Genomic DNA, 18,271 nt, shown 5'->3' with positions numbered 1-18,271 from the left:
TTTATGCTTTTTTTCCTCCAGAGCCACCAGTAGCTTTATAATTGTGCTTCTGAATTGGCTTTCTGACATTGAATTGTAATCCAAATTCTGTAATGCTGTGGGAGAGATTACTGTTTCTAGATCTTTTTTTGTGTGTGGTTTTTTTCAACCTTCTAGTCATTTTGCTTAGTGCAGAGTGGCTAAAAACAAATTGTACTGGAAAAAGGAAGGAAAATGGAAGAAAAAAAGGAGAGGGAAACAAAACAAAACAAAACCAAACAAAACCAAGGAGGGGTATCCTCTGATTCTATATACTGTAAGTCTCTGGACTTCACCTGGAGCTTTCCCGTGCTGCTTGGTCAAGAACTTGCTCTTCCCCTGTCCTTCCAGGTGGTCTTCTAGGGGAGGGGCCTGCTGTGCTGATTCTCAGGTGTGTCCACCTGGGGGAGCTTCCCCACCTCCTGCCAGGTGCAGGGTTCAGTGGGAGCTGTTTATCCTGTGAGGCCCCTGCTCCCTGGTGGCCCACTCAGTCCCAGGCACAAGGTGACCCCAGGAGGAACAACAGTGACGGCGGCTAGCTCTTCAGCCCTGGAGGCAGCTCCAGCAGTAACTACCATAGTCTCTCAGTCCGCAGAGGCCTGGATGGTCCGGGGGTTGGGGGTCGCTGATCTGCACAGCTCGGGGCCACCTGGTTGCAGGAGCATTCACTGTCTTGTGCCCTCCGGGCCTCCGCCTGTCCCAGGGAGAGCGCAGGATCCTCGGCTGTGTCCCCTGGCGCCTTGTGCTCCGGTGCCTATGCCGCTGGAATCGCGCTCCTGGGACGCGCAGCCCCCTCCGCACAGAGCTGCCACCTGAGCTGCCGCCTGAGCCGCTCCCGGGGCCCTGTAGGGCACGCGCTCCAGCCCTTTATGGAGCTCAGCCCATGGTGTGTGGCACGCTGTCCCCCTGGGCGCAGGTCCTCTGTTAGTGACCACGGGAACTTGGGGCCTCCACTTCACCTCTTGGGATCCTGTCCGAGTTCCCTGAGAGTGCCTTTCTGTCCAGGAAGATTGGTAAAGTCCTGCTTCTCTGGGGGCACTCGCAGCGGGGCCTTAGCCCAGCTCCTCGCCTGGGGCGGGGGGGCCCTCCCCCTTGGATGCTTTTTCATTTTTTTTCCGTCTTCCTACCTTGATAGAAGCACGAACTCTTCTCCCTGTAGCATTCCAGATGTTCTCTCTTTAAATCTCTGGCTGAATTCCTAGGTTTTCAGGATGATTTGAAAGTTATCTAGGTAAGTTGGTGGGGACAGGTGACGGGGATCCTACTCTTCCGCCATCTTGCCCTGCCTTCCTGTAATATGTTTCCTTTTATTCTCTAATTTTTATTTATTTATGATAGTCACAGAGAGAGAGAGAGAGAGAGAGGCAGAGACATAGGCAGAGGGAGAAGCAGGCTCCATGCACCGGGAGCCCAAGGTGGGATTCGATCCCGTGTCTCCAGGATCACGCCTTGGGCCAAAGGCAGGTGCCAAACCGCTGCGCCACCCAGGGATCCCCTGTAATATGTTTCTTAGAAGAATATGTAATATCCATATTCCCCCCTTTAGTCTGTTCTCCCTAAATTCTATGCTTTGTATCACTGTTAGATCAATTTCCCCTAATCTGTTTTCTTTGTTATATTCCGCTCCCCTCAAATTTAATTGTTCCTTAACTACAAGTTAAAATCCAAAAGCTTCCACTTTGACACTCAGGCTAGTAAATGTTCTGGTACTTATTTGTGTTTTGAATTGTCCTCCCAAATCACATTTCAACCTGAAGTGTATGCTTTCATCTACAAATCATTCTTCTTTCTATCCATGGTTTTGGTTGTGAATTTTTTTAGACCTGGAATTCCCTTCATTATATTGTGTAGGTACAAAGTATGAATTCTACTTCCATCATGAATTTTTTTAAGAACATCAACTCATACTTATCTCCATTTTCTGAATTATAATAACCTTACTGATAATAAATTTGTCACTTGGCCTTAGGTTAATATCTTTTAACTATTATGTGCACACACACACTCTATCTTGAAGGGAATGTGAGTGTTATAGCTACAAATCATATGACTGTGTTATTGAACAAATTTATCACACTTTATGTAAATGAGTGTCTTCCATTCAAAAAAGTTGCCTTTGGAAAATTAAATGCTTAATAAAATAGAGTTATTGTTCAAAATATAATTATCATCTCTTTTGGGGAATTCTTTCTGTATACTCTTCATCCTTTGGGGGACCAATATAATTTTTGAAATAGTAAACTCATATGGATTTAAGATGTGGATAGTTTGAGTGATATAATTTGGCATTAAATTTATTTATTCTAGAATCTCTTTTATCTCATTATTTTATAGGGTGATTATCAACCAATAAAAGAACATTTAGAATATATTTCTTATGGTGAACCTAAAACACAACAGAAGAACCTCTTCAAAATATTTTGAGCCTGGGGGTAAGTGTGCAATTTTACAAAAAAAACAAAACAAAACAAAACAAAACTCTGAGAGGATTAACACTTATCTGGAAGACTAATTTCTGGTCGCATAAAAGTCTTTCTCATTTCTGAAAAACATAACCAAATACATACATACATACATAAGTGGAAGCATTTTACCGTTCCACACAGCCAGAAAGTCTGGAGCAATGGCTAGAGACAGGGGCATCATGACCCCCAGCAACATATAAGAATCCATTGTATGCTGCAACTCCCACACCTCCACGTCTTTTGGACATTGAAGCACATAAACTCCACTTATTAGTGTGTGGGTCAAAGTATTCCATTGATCTGAGGCAGGAACTTCCATCACGACCACCAATAGCATATAGCCTAGGAAAAAAAGAACAGAAATGTGTGTGTGTGTGTGTGTTTAAGACATTTTCAATTTGTGCATAAAATAAAAGTGAAAAAAATACTGTACAAAGCACTTCAAGTTTATTACTCCTTTGGTATTTTGTAGTGGATGGTCTCAGTTTGCGAATGGATAGTTACCTAAAGGCACTTTTCAAGGTCTATGAACCACCCAGGCTTCATAATTTTTGTGAAAGTTTCACAAAAATAGATTAAAACATCTCATGAGAAATGAATACAGAAAAAGAAAGGAGTTATCAAAAGCACTGGCAGTATTTGTAAATTATACCTCCATAAATCTGGAAATTAAAGTAGGAAAAGGGTAGGTAGAATGTTTCCAAAGACTAACTCCAGCAACCTTATAATTTTGGCTTGGTTCAACTGCTTAGCATTAGAATCTCTCTTATTTTTATGAACTGGTTTACTTAGTATCAAAAACATTTGTCATTAAGAAGACTAACTTAATAAACAACTAAGGGAAAAAGAATCAACAAACTGGACTTTTCCCTAAGAAGATATATTAGCTATCACATTTCTCCCATAAATTTTAGAATGCCAATTCTTATGATGAGCAATATTTTTAATCTAAATGTAGTCCTGCATCAATAAAGAAAATAAACATTTACTAAACCATATGTTTGTAACTGTCCTTCATGCTCAGTTGTCAATAATAACAAGTCATTAAAAAAATTAAGTTAGTTAAATTTGATGATTTCAGTCTTTTCTGTAATAAGTAGGAGATTGTTCCTAAGTAACCTTACATTGAGGTCAGGCCAAAGATAATCAAATTTTGGAGTATTTTAAGCTCTAAGACACTGTAAGCGTGGGTAACTTCTTAAGTATAGATATTTCCTACTTCATGCACAAGATACTATAAACCATCTGTGTTGAAATTTCTACTGGGCCCAATTACATGATGAGATATTGACTTTGTATACAGTCAGTATAGACAAACAAAGCTGTCTCCTGCCACTGATCCATCCTAGCATCTGAAATTGTCATCATTCAAGTTCCTCTTATATGCTGGTCATTGTTTCCAAAGGTACCTTTTCAGAAAGGGCATAATTACCTTGAATAAGCAGCAATTCATGATCATAGCAACCTTTAATGTCATTGGATTTTAATATATTACCTTGCTTTCATAGGCAAGTGCTCAAGAAGGGGAAAGTTTCAAAAAGATAGGCCTTGGTGTAATTATAAAGTTGGGAACTCTGAACACTCAGGACAGTGAATGATAAAGAATAAGGGTAGCCCGGGTGGCTCAGCGGTTTAGCGCCACCTCCAGCCCAGGGCGTGATCCTGGAGACCTGAGATCGAATTCCACATCAGGCTCCCTGCATGGAATGGAGCCTGCTTCTCCCACTGCCTGTGTTTCTGCCTCTATCTCTCTCTATGTCTCTCATGAATAAATAAATTAACTCTTTAAAGAATAATAAAAAGACTTGCCTTAATATAAGACTAACCAAAATTTAGTAAGTCATGATGTAAAAAAATGGTAACTTCTCAAGGGTAAAATTGGAACTTTTTTGCCTATAAAAGCACTTCTTAGATTTAATATGCTCACAAGTCACTTGAGGATATTTTTAAAATGCCAATTCTGATTCATGAAGTCTAGTTTGAGGCTAAAATTCAGCATTTATAAATAGATCTGAGGTAATACTGATGCTGCTCATCCGAGGACTATGCTTGAGTAGCAAGATAATACAGAATATTTAACTAAATATTCAATTTAGACAAGCATTTTCTATATACTGAAGAAAAAGTTCCAACAAAGGCCTTTTGTTACTGATTACTAGAATGTCCTGGTCATTGAGAATGCTTATTGATTAATGGATCATATCACTGAAGTGTTGTGCCACATGACCTCAGAGTAAAGAGCATTCATGTTTAGGTTTACTCACTTATTATTTAATGCAACAACACCAACTGTGCTTCTGGGAGTTGACATACTGGCCACATAATTCCACTGATGTCCCTCAGGGTCCCATCTTTCTACAGTATTTAGATAACTCCATCCATCATGACCACCTACAGCATACATTGGTCCTTCAAGTGTGGCTACACCTAAAAGATTAAAAATAGCATGAGATCTCACCTAGATATATCACACATAATGTTTTTTTTTCATTTTCCAAGCTACTGGCTGCTTAAAAATTGTTTTGTTTCTTAAATTATTTTGTATATACATTATAATTGACTAATCTTGATATGAAACTAAACATGGTCTCTTAACCCTAAGAAATTTTCAGAAATAGCTACTGTATCATGGGAGGGTATCATTGTTGTAATGCTGAAGTTAAAGGAAGTAATGGAACACACCATTTCTGGGGATGTAATAGAAAATGAAAACTAATTTTTGGGGGATCATTTTGACATCAGTTTTTTAAATATAAGGGATAGATGAGACATCTATACTGACCTTTAGATAATTCATAGAATTGCAGACTAACTGTGGTAGGCCTTTCCAATCCCTGCTTTTTTTTATAGTAATAAAAATATTCCCAGGAGATAACAAAATAAACAGGGACTTTTTTGAGGTTTAATTAGAAATTTGTTCCATTACATACTATGAGTAGCCCCTATCTAACTGATTCTCTGGGAATTCACATAACTCGTCTTTTCCACCATCTCAATCAGCATCACAGTGGTATAAATTCTTCACTTCTACTTTCTTGGTAATATCAATTAGATTTTGAAAACTTGCTGTCATTTCTCTGTGAGATTCTTTTTCTAAACATTGTCTAGGAATCACATTGACACAACTGAGCTGAATAATTATATAGTTTATCATTTGACATAGACAGTTTTTAAATATTTTTTTTGGAAAAAACAATACCAGTCTTGAATCTGCCACTTTTTAGCTGTGTAAGTCAGTTCTTTGTGTGTGTGTGTGTGTGTGTGTGTGTGTGTAAGTCAGTTCTTAAAAAAATAAGGAAATTATGCTTTTACAACAAACTCTATGATATTGAAAATTTGTGGAGACTTGTATGAAGAAAAATGTACCTTGACAAATATTCAGGAGAATCAAAGTTCCCAACTGTTTGAGAAATCTCCACTTCATCTTTCTTAAACTTCTTGGGAATCTCTGGCTCAAGTATAAGTTGCTCTCAATTAAAGTAGTTTTTTCTTAATATTCCTGCCTTGGACCTGTATCCCAAGGCTTTTGCTGAAATACATATTTGCCTCTTATGGGAAGGGACACAGTTCATCAAATTAGAAACACAATGTCTCTCCATTATCAAATGCTTCCCCCCCCCCAAATTTAGTTTAGAAGAAAACTCCCTATTGTAGTTTTATGTTCCTCACTGGTGTACTCCTCATAAAACTTTTATCCTTCCTAAATTGATACCCTTTAAAATACATTTGAAGGGATGTAAGATTAGCATATATGATATCTGAAACAAGAAAAAAGTTTCACAAGCTTTTACCATTTGCTTAACCTTCTCAGCATTTTGGAGACATTCTGACTAAGGGTTTGGCTAAATCCCAATAATGTGCACTAAGGTGAGCACTGGGTGATGTTTGGAATTGTTGAATCACTGGATTGTACACCTGAAACTAATATTATACTGTATTTTTACCATTATGGAATTAAAGTAAAATCCCAATAATACGCAACTGTATTTAATTCTTTAAAAGCTCTACTAACGACACATTCTTTAGAAACTATACAACCGTAAGCTCTTACCTAAGCCATGCCTATGTGTTGACATGGGAGGCATCACAGTCCAGATTTTGCCAACTGGATTAAAACATTCCACAGTATTCAAAGTTTTTAAACCATCTCTTCCTCCCACGACATAGAGTTTATTATCAATAACTGCAACTCCAAACTGAAGCCTACGGCCACTCATGGTGCCAATATGTAGCCAGCTGTTGGTTCTGAGATCATACTTTTCAATTGTAGTGGTACCTTTTAAAGGGATATTGAACAATGGAAAAATCGCTTGTATAAAAATTTTAATTGGCATCATTCAAGTTATATTTATATACCTATAATTTATAGCATAGAATCAGTGATTGCAACTCAAATTAAAGTAGCCTAATGATTCTCTAACCTGGCTAACAAGGAAAAGGTAATATTTTGCTATTACTGGATCTAAATGGAAAAGTCAGAATAAAGCAATTTATTTAATATATATGGTTTGTATCCTTGTAATGGTCTCTTGGCTATACTATACTTCTAGTATTACTAACACAAGTGTTTAACATACTTTTCAACAAAAAATTACCTTAGAATCTATTACCCACCCTTTACACACCCATTATCATTTTAATTATCTATGGTCATTCAATATATGAATTTATATCATTTTATTTTATTCAATTTTGAGCGTGTGTGTTCATTTAAAATACAAGTGACTAAAGAAACAAGAATGAAAATTCCTTTTAAATGGTGTTGATTCATACAATTTTCCATGATGGTAAAATGAAGGATTATGATTAAAATAGATTAAGATTATTAATTATTATAATTAATAGTGCGGTTCTGAGATATCAACTTTGGGTGTTTATACAAGTTCAATTTTACAAATTGTCACTTCTTCATAAAAAATTGAGAATTTTTGCATCAATGTTAATCAGCAATATTAGCCTGCAGTTTTCCTTTTTAGTGGGGTCTTTATCTGGTTTTGTTATCAGAGTAATGCTGAACTCATACAGTGAATTTGGAAGTTTTCCTTCCTTTTCTATTTTTTGAAATAGTGTGAGAATAGGTATTAACTCTTCTTTAAATGTTTGGTAGAATTACCCATGAAGCCATCCAACCCTGGAACTTTGTTTACTGAAAGAATTTGATTACTGATTTAATTTCTTTGCTATCAGTCCATTCAAGTTTTATATTTCTTCTTATTTTGGTTTTGGTAGTTTATATGTTTCTAGGAATTTATCCATTTATTCAAGGTTGTACAATTGTTGGCATATAATATTTTATAATACTCTTTTTATTAAAGTTTTGAATAAGGTGTTCTTTTTTTAATAAATTAATTTTTTATTGGTGTTCAATTTACCAACATACAGAATAACACCCAGTGCTCATCCCATCAAGTGCCCCCCTCAGTGCCCATTACCCATTCACTCCCACTCCCTGCCCTCCTCCTCTTCCACCACCCCTAGTTCGTTTCCCAGAGTTAGGAGTCTTTATGTTCTGTCTCCCATAATACTCTTTATAATTGTATTTCTGTGGTGTTGATTATTATTCCACCTCTCTCATTTGTGATTTTATTTGTTTTGGTCATTTCTCTTTTCTTTTTGATAAGTGTGGTTAGAGGTTTATCAATTTTATTATTTTTTTCAAGGAACTAGCTCTTGGTTTCACTGATTTGTTCTATTCGTTTTTTAAAATTTCCATATCATTTATTTCTGCTCTAATTTTTACTTCCTTCCTTCTGCTGGCTTATGTTTCATACGTTGTTATTCTTCTAACTCCTTTAGTACATAATAAATTGTCATTTCTGTAAGCAATGCTTTTTACCAGTCATTCACAATAGGTGTTGCTATTTTTTTTAGTAAAAGTTGATATTACACAAGGAAGTTGCTGACTAATAACCAAGGTTGGAAATAAAGATGTATTATTTACACAAATAGTGTACCTAAGACAGCTTTAGACAGATTTAGGGAACTTCTTTTTTTTAAGATTTATTTATTTATGAGAGAGAGAGAGAGAGAGAGAGAGAGAGGGAGGGAGGGAGAAGCAGGCTCCATGCTGGGAGCCCGATGCGGGACTCGATCCCGGGAGCCCAGGATCCCGCCCTGGGCCAAAGGCAGGTGCCAAACCGCTGAGCCACCCAGGGATTCCAGATTTAGGGAATTTCATCACAAATATATAGAGCCAATCATAGGAATAAGCAGAAACCACTTTTCAGTTGTTATTCTTCTGGGCAATATGTGGAGCATTAGTTATGCTAAAAATATGTTTACATCTGAAGTGTATATACTAGTAAATTATAATGCTATGGTATGAGATCATACTAAGTCAAAATTTAAGCAAAATATATTGTATCAATGGCTATTTCTAAAAGTTTTTCTAGGTATATTGGATTAGTGAACAGAGTGTTTAATTTTATCTGTAATTTTTTATCTTTTCTGATGAATAGTGAACTGTAAGTATTTATGTCTTGAGTTTGGATTTTCATGATAGATGGATTTGGCTGAATACTGTTTTACAAATCAACAGTTGCTCTACTGACTGCATTTATTACTGAGAGATCAAATAACATCACTTAGAAGAATATCTTTTCTACACTAAATAACTCTGGATGATACTATTAAAACTGGAATATCTACAAACTCACATCAACTTTCACTCTGTCAACAGTTCATTTTTTTCTGAATGTTTTCATATCTTTCTACTTTCTCATTCCAATCTTCCCAAATTTGTCTTCCTATCCACTTTCTTCCTACTTTAACTTTTTATTTCAAACTCTTTTCATTAGCGAAATTTACCAAAACACAAATTTAGAGATTAGGAAATGAAGATTAGCCTGCTCTATTACTAAAATTATAGAAATACTAATAGTGAAGTAATTAGTCAGGAAATTGTACAAAGCTATATTAATCAAGTGTATACAGAAGATTAACACAAAAGAATGTAGAAGTCTGTTTTATGCCAAGTTAATTTTTTTCTGGACATTAGATTAAATATAAAAGATAAATATATCCCACACCACTTATTTTTGTCTGTGAACATATATGACTTGTAGTTCTCTAACTTGAATTCTGAAGATTTCTTCAGCTCATTTATCTACCTCCACTTTTGCTTCAACTACTCAAAATGTAAATCCCCTAGTTGGCCTACTATATAAGCTCTATATTTGATAGGAAAACTCAAATTAGATTTTTTTTTTTACTGATGTCTCTCCTTAGGACTCATTTTTATGAATTTTCTGTGTATATAGCTCTTCTTCCCTAAAGCATTGCAACTATTGTTTTTCAATTCATCTCTAAGTTCCTATTCAACTTTCATTTATATTCTGGTCAAGAGGAAACAAAACCAACTTAACTTTGTAGACTTGATGGGAAAATGATAGTTCCTCTAGTTGTGAATATATCTGATTCAGTGATTTTCTCCATCTATTTTCAAGATGATCTAAATATAACTATGCTAGTCTTTCATTTATACCATGCCATACTGACTCTCAAAATTCATTGTTTTAATAAATGAAAAGGTACTGCATACCTTTATGTACAAAAGCCCAAAGTTTACAATTTGACCATCTTAAAATTTTGACTCTGTGATTATAATTACAACTTTCTGATGATTCCTTTAATATACATGGCAGGAATTATAGTTAACCCGAGCCACTTGTGTGATGCCTGTATTTAGCAACTAATTCCAAGTTAACTGTATGAGTCAAAAAGAAAATTAAACACTGAAGAAGTACTGCCTTCCTCAAACATCAAAAGGTGAAATCTAAGAAAATTTCTATAAAAAAGTGAAATAACGCACTGTAAGAAAAAGCACACATATTTAAACTATTTTAAGCTTTATGAAAGAATTAAAATAAAATATTTATATATATTATTATAGATTTATATAGATATAATATTAAATAAATATTAATTAAAATATTGATTTATATAGATATATTATTATAGACTTATATAGATATAATATTATTTCTTTAATGTTTTGCTACACTTAGTGTTATTTTTCTTTCTTTCCTTTCTTTCTTCTCCTTAAATGTTCCATCTGGCTTTTCAACAGTTTCTAAGACTCTCAGAGAGAGAGGTCAGTTTTGTTGTTGTTGCTCTTTCCTCTAAAATAGTGGTAGTAGAGCAAAAAGGATCATATAATTTGAGTAAAAATTCCAACTCCAGTGTTTCTAGATGCTGGTTCTTCGGTTGGCTATGTAACCTCAAGAGCTTCAGTTTCCTCATCTGCAAAACTACAATACTATTTTGCAGCATTACTGTGAGGATTACAGATTATGTTTGCAAAATGCCAATGAAGGATTAGGTACTCAAAAATAGTTGTTTTTTACTATTATTGTAGTTGTCTGCAACTATTCATAGGGCTTTTTATGTCTCCACACAATAGGTACCAATGAAGTCTCAAATGAAACTTGGTTCCTTCCATATGAAACTGATAACAGAATAAAGGGGATTATAGGTTCACATTTCAATCATTCTTTTTTCTTAAAGGTTATTTATTTATTTATTTATTAATGAGAGACACACAGAGAGAGAGAGAGAGAGAGAGAGAGACAGGCAGAGACACAGGCAGAGGGAGAAGCAGGCTCCATGCAGGGAGCCTGTCATGGGACTTGATCCCGGGTCTCCAGGATCAGGCCCTGGGCTGAAGTCAGCGCTAAACTGCTGAGCCACCGAGGCTGTCCCTATTTGTTATTTTCTGAAGAGCATTATTTCTGTGAAGCTACTTTGCTACTTTATACTTGCATTTGCAAGTTCTTGTTTTATAGATTTATTTATTTATTTATTTATTTATTTATTTATTTATTTATATTTTATGATAGTCACAGAGAGAGAGAGAAAGAGGCAGAGACATAGGCAGAGGGAGAAGCAGGCTCCATGCACCGGGAGCCCGAGGGGGGATTCGATCCCGCCTCTCCAGGATCACGCCCTGGGCCAAAGGCAGGCGCCAAACCGCTGCGCCACCCACGGATCCCATTGTTTTATAGATTTATGATTAATTAGCTATTTCTTATACCATCTTTCAACTTCCAGTTACACATATTAAATGAAAGAATTGGTTTCCAGTGGCACAGAACTTTCACTTTTGGATTATTTTCTACAAAGTACCAAATAACATTTCTATTCATGATTTGGCAGATTTTAAGCCATTGAATTTAATTTCTACAAGCCCAAGTCTTAATTACAAAATCCTTGCCTTGTTGTTTTGGAAATGTGGGTCTACAAACTAAAAAACCAAGTCAAAAAAGGCAGAGATGTAGAAAAGCAGGTTGTCAGACAGAGGGTTTAGGGTACACACGATGGCTTCAGAAAGTTGTTCCCTTTGATGAAATTCATTCCCTTTGATGAAATTCTTATGTAAAATGGGCAGGCAAGATGGCAGAAGAGTAGGGACCCCAAGTCACCTGCCCCCACCAACTTACCTAGATAACTTTCAAATCATCCTGAAAACCTATGAATTCGGCCTGAGATTTAAAGAGAGAACAGCTGGAATGCTACAGTGAGAAGATTTCACGCTTCTAACAAAGTAGGAAGAAGGAAGGAATAAATAAATAAATAAATAAATAAATAAATAAATAAATAAACAAACAAACAAATAAATAAATAAATAGAATCCAGTGGGGGAGGGGCCCCATGAGGAGCCAGGCTAAGGCCAGGTGGTGAGTGCCTCCAGGACAGGAAAGCCCAGTCCTGGAGAAGCAGGAACTTTACCAATCTTTCTGGATGGAAAGATGCTCTCAGGGAACTCGGGAAACACCCCAGGAAGGGCAGTGGAACGCCCCAGGTTCCTGGGGTCACTAACAGAGGAGGTATGCCCAGGGGGAGAGAGCTCCAGACAGCAGGCCGAGTGTGGTAAAGGGCTGGAGCGTGTGCTTGGCAAGACCTCGGGAGCAGCTCAGGCAGCGGCTCAAGCAGGGGCTCCACACAGAGGGGGCTCCATGGCCCTGGGAGCATGATAGCAGCAGCACAGGCCCCAGAGCCCAGGCACTGGGGGACACAGAACATGATCCTGTGATCTCCTTGGGACAGGTAGAGGCAGGGAGGGCACAGGACAGCGAGGATTCTCCTGCAGCTGGTTGGCCCCGAGCTGTGCAAATCAGCATCCCCCGCCCCCGGAGTATCCAGGCCAGTGCAGACTGGGAGACTGAGGTAGTTACTGCAAAAGCTGACTCCAGAACTGGAGAGCTGGCTGCCGCCAGTGGGGTTGTTCCTCCTGATGTCACCCTGTGCCTGGGATGGAGCAGGGCCATCTGGGAACAGGGGCCTCACAGGATAAGCATCTCCCACTGAGCCCTGCACCTGGCACAGGGCATGGCAGCTCCCCCAGGTGTACACACCTGAGAATCAGAACAGCAGGCCCCTTCCCCAGAAGACCAGCTAGAAGGACAGGGAACAAGTAAGTTCTTGACCAAGCAGCACTGGAAAGCTCCAGGGGAAGTCGAGGGACATACAGTATATAGAATCACAGGATATCCCTCCTTATTTTTTATTGTTGTTATTATTCTTGTTCTTTGTTCTTTGTTTTTTTTCCCCTCTTTTTCTCTTTTTTTTTCTTCATTTTCCAGTACTACTTGTTTTTAGCCACTCTGCACTGAGGAAAATGACTAGAAAGAAGAACTCCCCACAAAAGAAAGAATCAGAAACCATACTCTCTACCACAGAGTTACAGAATTTGGATTACAATTCAAGGAGAGAAAACCAATTCAGAAGCACAATTATAAAGCTACTGGTGGATCTAGAAAAAAGCATAAAGGATTCAAAAGACTTCATGACTGCAGAATTTAGATCTAATCAGGCCAAAATTCAAAAACAATTAAATGAGATGCAATCCAACCTGGAGGTCCTAAGACAAGGTTTAATGAGGTAAAAGAACGAGTGAGTGACATAGAAGACAAGTTGATGGCAAGGAAGGAAGCTGGGGAAAAAAAGAGAAAATTAAAAGATCACGAGTAAAGGTTAAGGGAAATAAATTACAGCCTCAGAAGGAAAACTCTACGTTTAACTGGGGTTCTAGAGGGCTTCGAAAGGGAGAGAGGACCAGAAAGTGTATTTGAACAAAACATGAGAATTTCCCTAACTTGGGAAGGGAAACAGGTGTTCAGATCCAGGAAATAGAGAGATCCCCCCCTAAAATCAATAAAAACCATACAACACCCTGACATTTAAGAGTGAAACTTGCAAATTGCAAAGATAAAGAGAAAATCCTTAAAGCAGCAAGAGACAAGAGATCCCAAAACTATATGCAGAGAAGTATTAGGTTAACAGCAGACCTCTCCACAGAGACCTGGCAGACCAGAAAGGGGTGGCAGGATATATTCAAAATGAGAAGAACATGCAGCCAAGAATACTCTATCCAGCAAGGCTCTCATTCAGATTAGAAGGAGAGATAAAGAGCTTCCAAGATAGGCAGGAACTGAAAGAATGTGTGACCACCAAACCAGCTCTCCAAGAAATATTAAGGGGGACACTGTAAAAGAAAGAGGAAGCCCAAGGAAATAATCCACAAAAACAGGGACTGAATAGGTATCATGATGACATAAAACTCATATCTTTCAATAGTAACTCTGAACATGAATGAGCTAAATGATCCCATCAAAAGGCAAATGGTTTCAGACTGAATAAAAAAGCAATACCCACCTATTTGCTATCTACAAGACACTCATTTTAGAACTAAGGACACCTATGCCCTGAAAATGAAAGTTTGGAGAACCATTTACCATTCAAATGGTCCTCAAAAGTGAGCAGGGGTAGCCATCCTCATATCAGAAAAATTAAACTTTATCTCAAAGACTGTGATAAGAAATGAAGAGGAACACTATATCATATTTAAAGGATCTATCCAAAAAAAGGACCTAACAATCATCAATATTAATGCACCTAATGTGGGACCTGCGAAGTATATCACAATTAATAACCAATTTTAAGACATACTTAGATAAGAATACACGAAGACTGGGAGACCTCAACATGGCGCTTTCTGTAAATGACAGATATTCTAAGCACAAAATCTCCAAAAAACAAGAGCTTTAAATGATACACTCGACCAGATGGATTTCACAGATATTTACAGAACTTTCCATCCAAATGCAACTGAATACACATTCTTCTCAAGTGCACATGGAACTTTTTCCAGAATAGACCACATCCTGGATCACAGATCAGGTCTCAAACAATACCCAAACACTGGGATTGTCCCTTGCATATTTTCAGCCCATAATGATTTGAAACTAGAACTCAATCACAAGAAGAAATTTGGAAGAACCTCAAAAACGTAGACTTAAAGAGCATCCTGCAAAAGATGAATGGGTCAACCAGATATTAGAGAAGAATTAAAAAGATTCATGGAAACTAATGAGAATGAAGAAAAAACTGTTCAAAATCTTTGGGATACAGCAAAACCAGTCCTGAGAGGAAAATACATCTCAATAGAAGCATCCCTCAAAAAACTGGAAAAAAACTCAAATAAAAAGCTAACCTTGCACCTAAAGGAACTGGAGAAAGAACAGCAAATAAAACCTACACCAAGAAGAAGAAGGGACTTAAGAAAGATTTGAGCAGAACTCAATGAAATAGCGATCAGAAGAACTGTGGAACAGATCAACAAAACCAGGAGTCAGTTCTTTGAAAGAATTAATAAATAGATAAACCATTAGCCAGCCTTATTAAAAACAAAAGAGAAAGGACACTAATTCATAAAATTACAAATGAAAAAGGAGAGATCACACCAACACCAAGTAAATACAAACGATGTTAAAAACATATGACCAGCAATATGCCAATAAATTAGGCAATCTAGAAGAAATGGACGCATTTCAGGAAAACCACAAACTACCAAAACTGGAACTGGAAGAAATAGAAGACCTGAACAGGCCAATCACCAGGGAGGAAATTGATGTAGTCATCAAAAACCTCCCAAGACACAAAACTCGGGGACCAGATGGCTTCCCAGGGAAATTCTATGAAATTTTTAAAGAAGAAACAATATATATTCTGCAAAAGCTGTTCAGAAAGATAGAAAGAGATGGAGTACTTCCAAACTTGTTCTATGAGGCCAGCATCACTTTAATTCCAAAAGCAGACAAAGACCCCACCAAAAAGGAGAATTATAGACCAATATTCCTGATGAACACAGATGCAAACATTCTCAACAAGATACTAGCCAATAGGATTTATCAGTATATTAAGAAGATTATTCACCATGACCAAGTGTGATTTATCCCCAGGATGCAAGGCTGGTTCAACACTCATAAAGCAATCAATGTGATAAATCATATCAACCAGAGAAAAAACTAGAATCACATGATCCTCTCAGTAGATGCAGAAAAGTATTTGGCAAAATACAGCATCCATTCCTGATCAAAACTCTTCAGAGTGTAGGGATAGAGGGAACATTCCTCAGCATCCTAAAACCCATCTACAAAAAGCCCACAGCTATTACCGTCCTCAATGGGAAACACTGGGAGCCTTTCCATTATATCAGGAACACGACAGGGATGTTCACTCTCACCACTGCTATTCAACATAGTACTAGACTCCCTAGCCTCAGCAATCAGACAACAAAAGGAATTAAAAGGCATTCAAGTTGGCAAAGAAGTCAAACTCTCCCTCTTCCCCGATGACATGAGACTGTGCATAGAAGACCCAAAAGACTCCACTCCAAGTTTGCTAGAACTCATACAGCAATTCGACAGTATGGCAGGATACAAAAACAATGCCTAGATTTCAGTAGCATTTCTATACACTAACAATGAGACTGAAGAAAGAGAAATTAAGGAGTCAATCCCATTTACAATTGCACCCAAAAGCATAAGATACCTAGGAATAAACCTAACCAAAGAGGTAAAGGATCTATACCCTAAAAACTACAGAACACATCTGAAAGAAATTGAGGAAGACACAAAGAGATGGAAAAATATTCCGTGCTCATGGATTGGAAGAATTAATATTGTGAAAATGTCAATGCTACCCAGGGCAATTTACACATTTAAAGCAGTCCTTATCAAAATACCATGGACTTTCTTTGAGAGTTGGAACAAATCATCTTAAGATTTGTGTGGAATCAGAAAGGACACTGAAAAGCCAGGGGAATATTGAAAAAGAAAGCCAGAGCTGGGAGCATCACAATGCCAGATTTCAGGTTATTCTACAAAGCTGTGATCATCAAGACAGTGTGGTACTGGCACAAAAACAGACATATAGATTAATGGAGCAGAATAGAGAGTCCAGAAGTGGACCCTCAAGTTTATGGCCAACTGATATTCGACAAAGCAGGAAAGACTATCCACTGGAAGAAAGACAGTCTCTTCAATAAATGGTGCTGGGAAAATTGGACATCCACATGCAGAAGAATGAAACTAGACCATGCTCTTTCACCATACACAAAGATAAACTCAAAATGGATGAAAGACCTAAATGTGAGACAAGCATCCATCAAAATTCTAGAGGAGAACACAAGGTAACACCTTTTTTGAACTTGGCCACAGCAACTTCTTGCAAGATACATCTATGAAGGCAAGGGAAACAAAAGCAAAAATGAATTATTGGGACTTCATCAAGATAAAAAGCTTTTGCAAAGCAAAAGAAACAGTCAGCAACCTACAGAAAGGAAGAAGATATTTGCAACCTACAGAAAGGGAGAAGATATTTGCAACTGACCTATCAGATCCGCATCACTAGCCATCAGGGAAATACAAATCAAAACCATAATGAGATACCACCTCACACTAGTTGAGAATGGTGAAAATTAACAAGACAGGAAACAACACATGTTGCAGAGGATGTGGAGAAAGGGGAACCCTCTTGCACTGTCAGTGGCAATGTGAACTGGTGCAACCACTCTGGAAAACCTGTGGAGGCTCCTCAAGAGTTAAAAATAGAACTACCCTTCGACCCACAATTGCACTGCTGGGGATTTACCCCAAAGATACAGATGCAATGAAACGCCGGGACACCTGCACCCCGATGTTTATAGCAGCAATATCCACAATAGCCAAACTGTGGAAGGACCCTCATTGTCCTTCGAAAGATGAATGGATAAAGAAGGTGTGGTGTATGTATAGAATGTAATATTACTCAGCCATTAGAAATGACAAATACACACCATTTGCTTCAACGTGGATGGAACTGGAGGGTAATATGCTGAGTGAAATAAGTCAGTCGGAGAAGGACAAACATTATATGGTCTCATTCATTTCGGGAATATAAAAAATAGTGAAAGGGAATAAAGGGAAAGGAGGGAAAATGAGTGAAAATATCAGTGAGGGTAACAGAATATGAGAGGCTCTTAACTCTGGGAAACAAACAAAGGTTAGAGGAAGGGGAGGTGGGCAGGGGCTTGGGGTGACTGGGTGACAGGCACTGAGGGGGCACGTAATGGGATGAGCATTGGGTGATATGGTATATGTTGGCAATTTGAACTCCAATAAAAGAATTAAATAAATAAATAAATAAATAAATAAATAAATAAATAAATAATAAATTAAAAAATTCTTTTGTGAAATCATTACCTTATTCCAGGTTTAAATTTCCGATCTTTCATCAATATTAATAGCTTTCCAATTGGTCTTAATGGTTAACTTATTTCAAGCTTATGCATTTATTGTTTGCTAGTTTGAGTCCTAAAACCAACCCACTTTCCTTGAGTTTTTGCAGACCATTGACCTTGAGGGTTGAAGGGCCATACTTTCTGAAAAGATAAGGCCTGACCACATTTGAAAACAGCTGCCTCTGATGCCAGCAAGTCTGTTCAAGTTCATGTTGACATGCAATTAACT

The 18,271-nt window shown here is 37.6% G+C and overlaps 1 protein-coding gene across 3 annotated transcripts in view; it reads right to left on the bottom strand.

The window, feature by feature from the left end:
* Positions 1-18,271, bottom strand: part of KLHL4 (kelch like family member 4) — a 161,344-nt gene that overhangs the window by 35,948 nt on the left and 107,125 nt on the right. For 2 of the 3 annotated variants that reach the window (XM_038587824.1, XM_038587826.1), the window contains 3 exons: positions 6,535-6,759; positions 4,748-4,910; positions 2,613-2,825 (listed from right to left, as the gene is read on the bottom strand). In XM_038587824.1, coding sequence (XP_038443752.1) covers positions 2,613-2,825; positions 4,748-4,910; positions 6,535-6,759 — 601 coding nt within the window. The remainder of the gene's footprint in view (positions 1-2,612; positions 2,826-4,747; positions 4,911-6,534; positions 6,760-18,271) is intronic. The other variant, XM_038587825.1, reaches the window with a different exon arrangement.

The sequence above is a fragment of the Canis lupus genome, chromosome X, assembly GCF_011100685.1.
Source record: "Canis lupus familiaris isolate Mischka breed German Shepherd chromosome X, alternate assembly UU_Cfam_GSD_1.0, whole genome shotgun sequence".
NCBI classification, from domain to species: Eukaryota; Metazoa; Chordata; class Mammalia; order Carnivora; family Canidae; genus Canis; species Canis lupus.
This window is presented reverse-complemented; position numbering and strand designations above follow the sequence as displayed.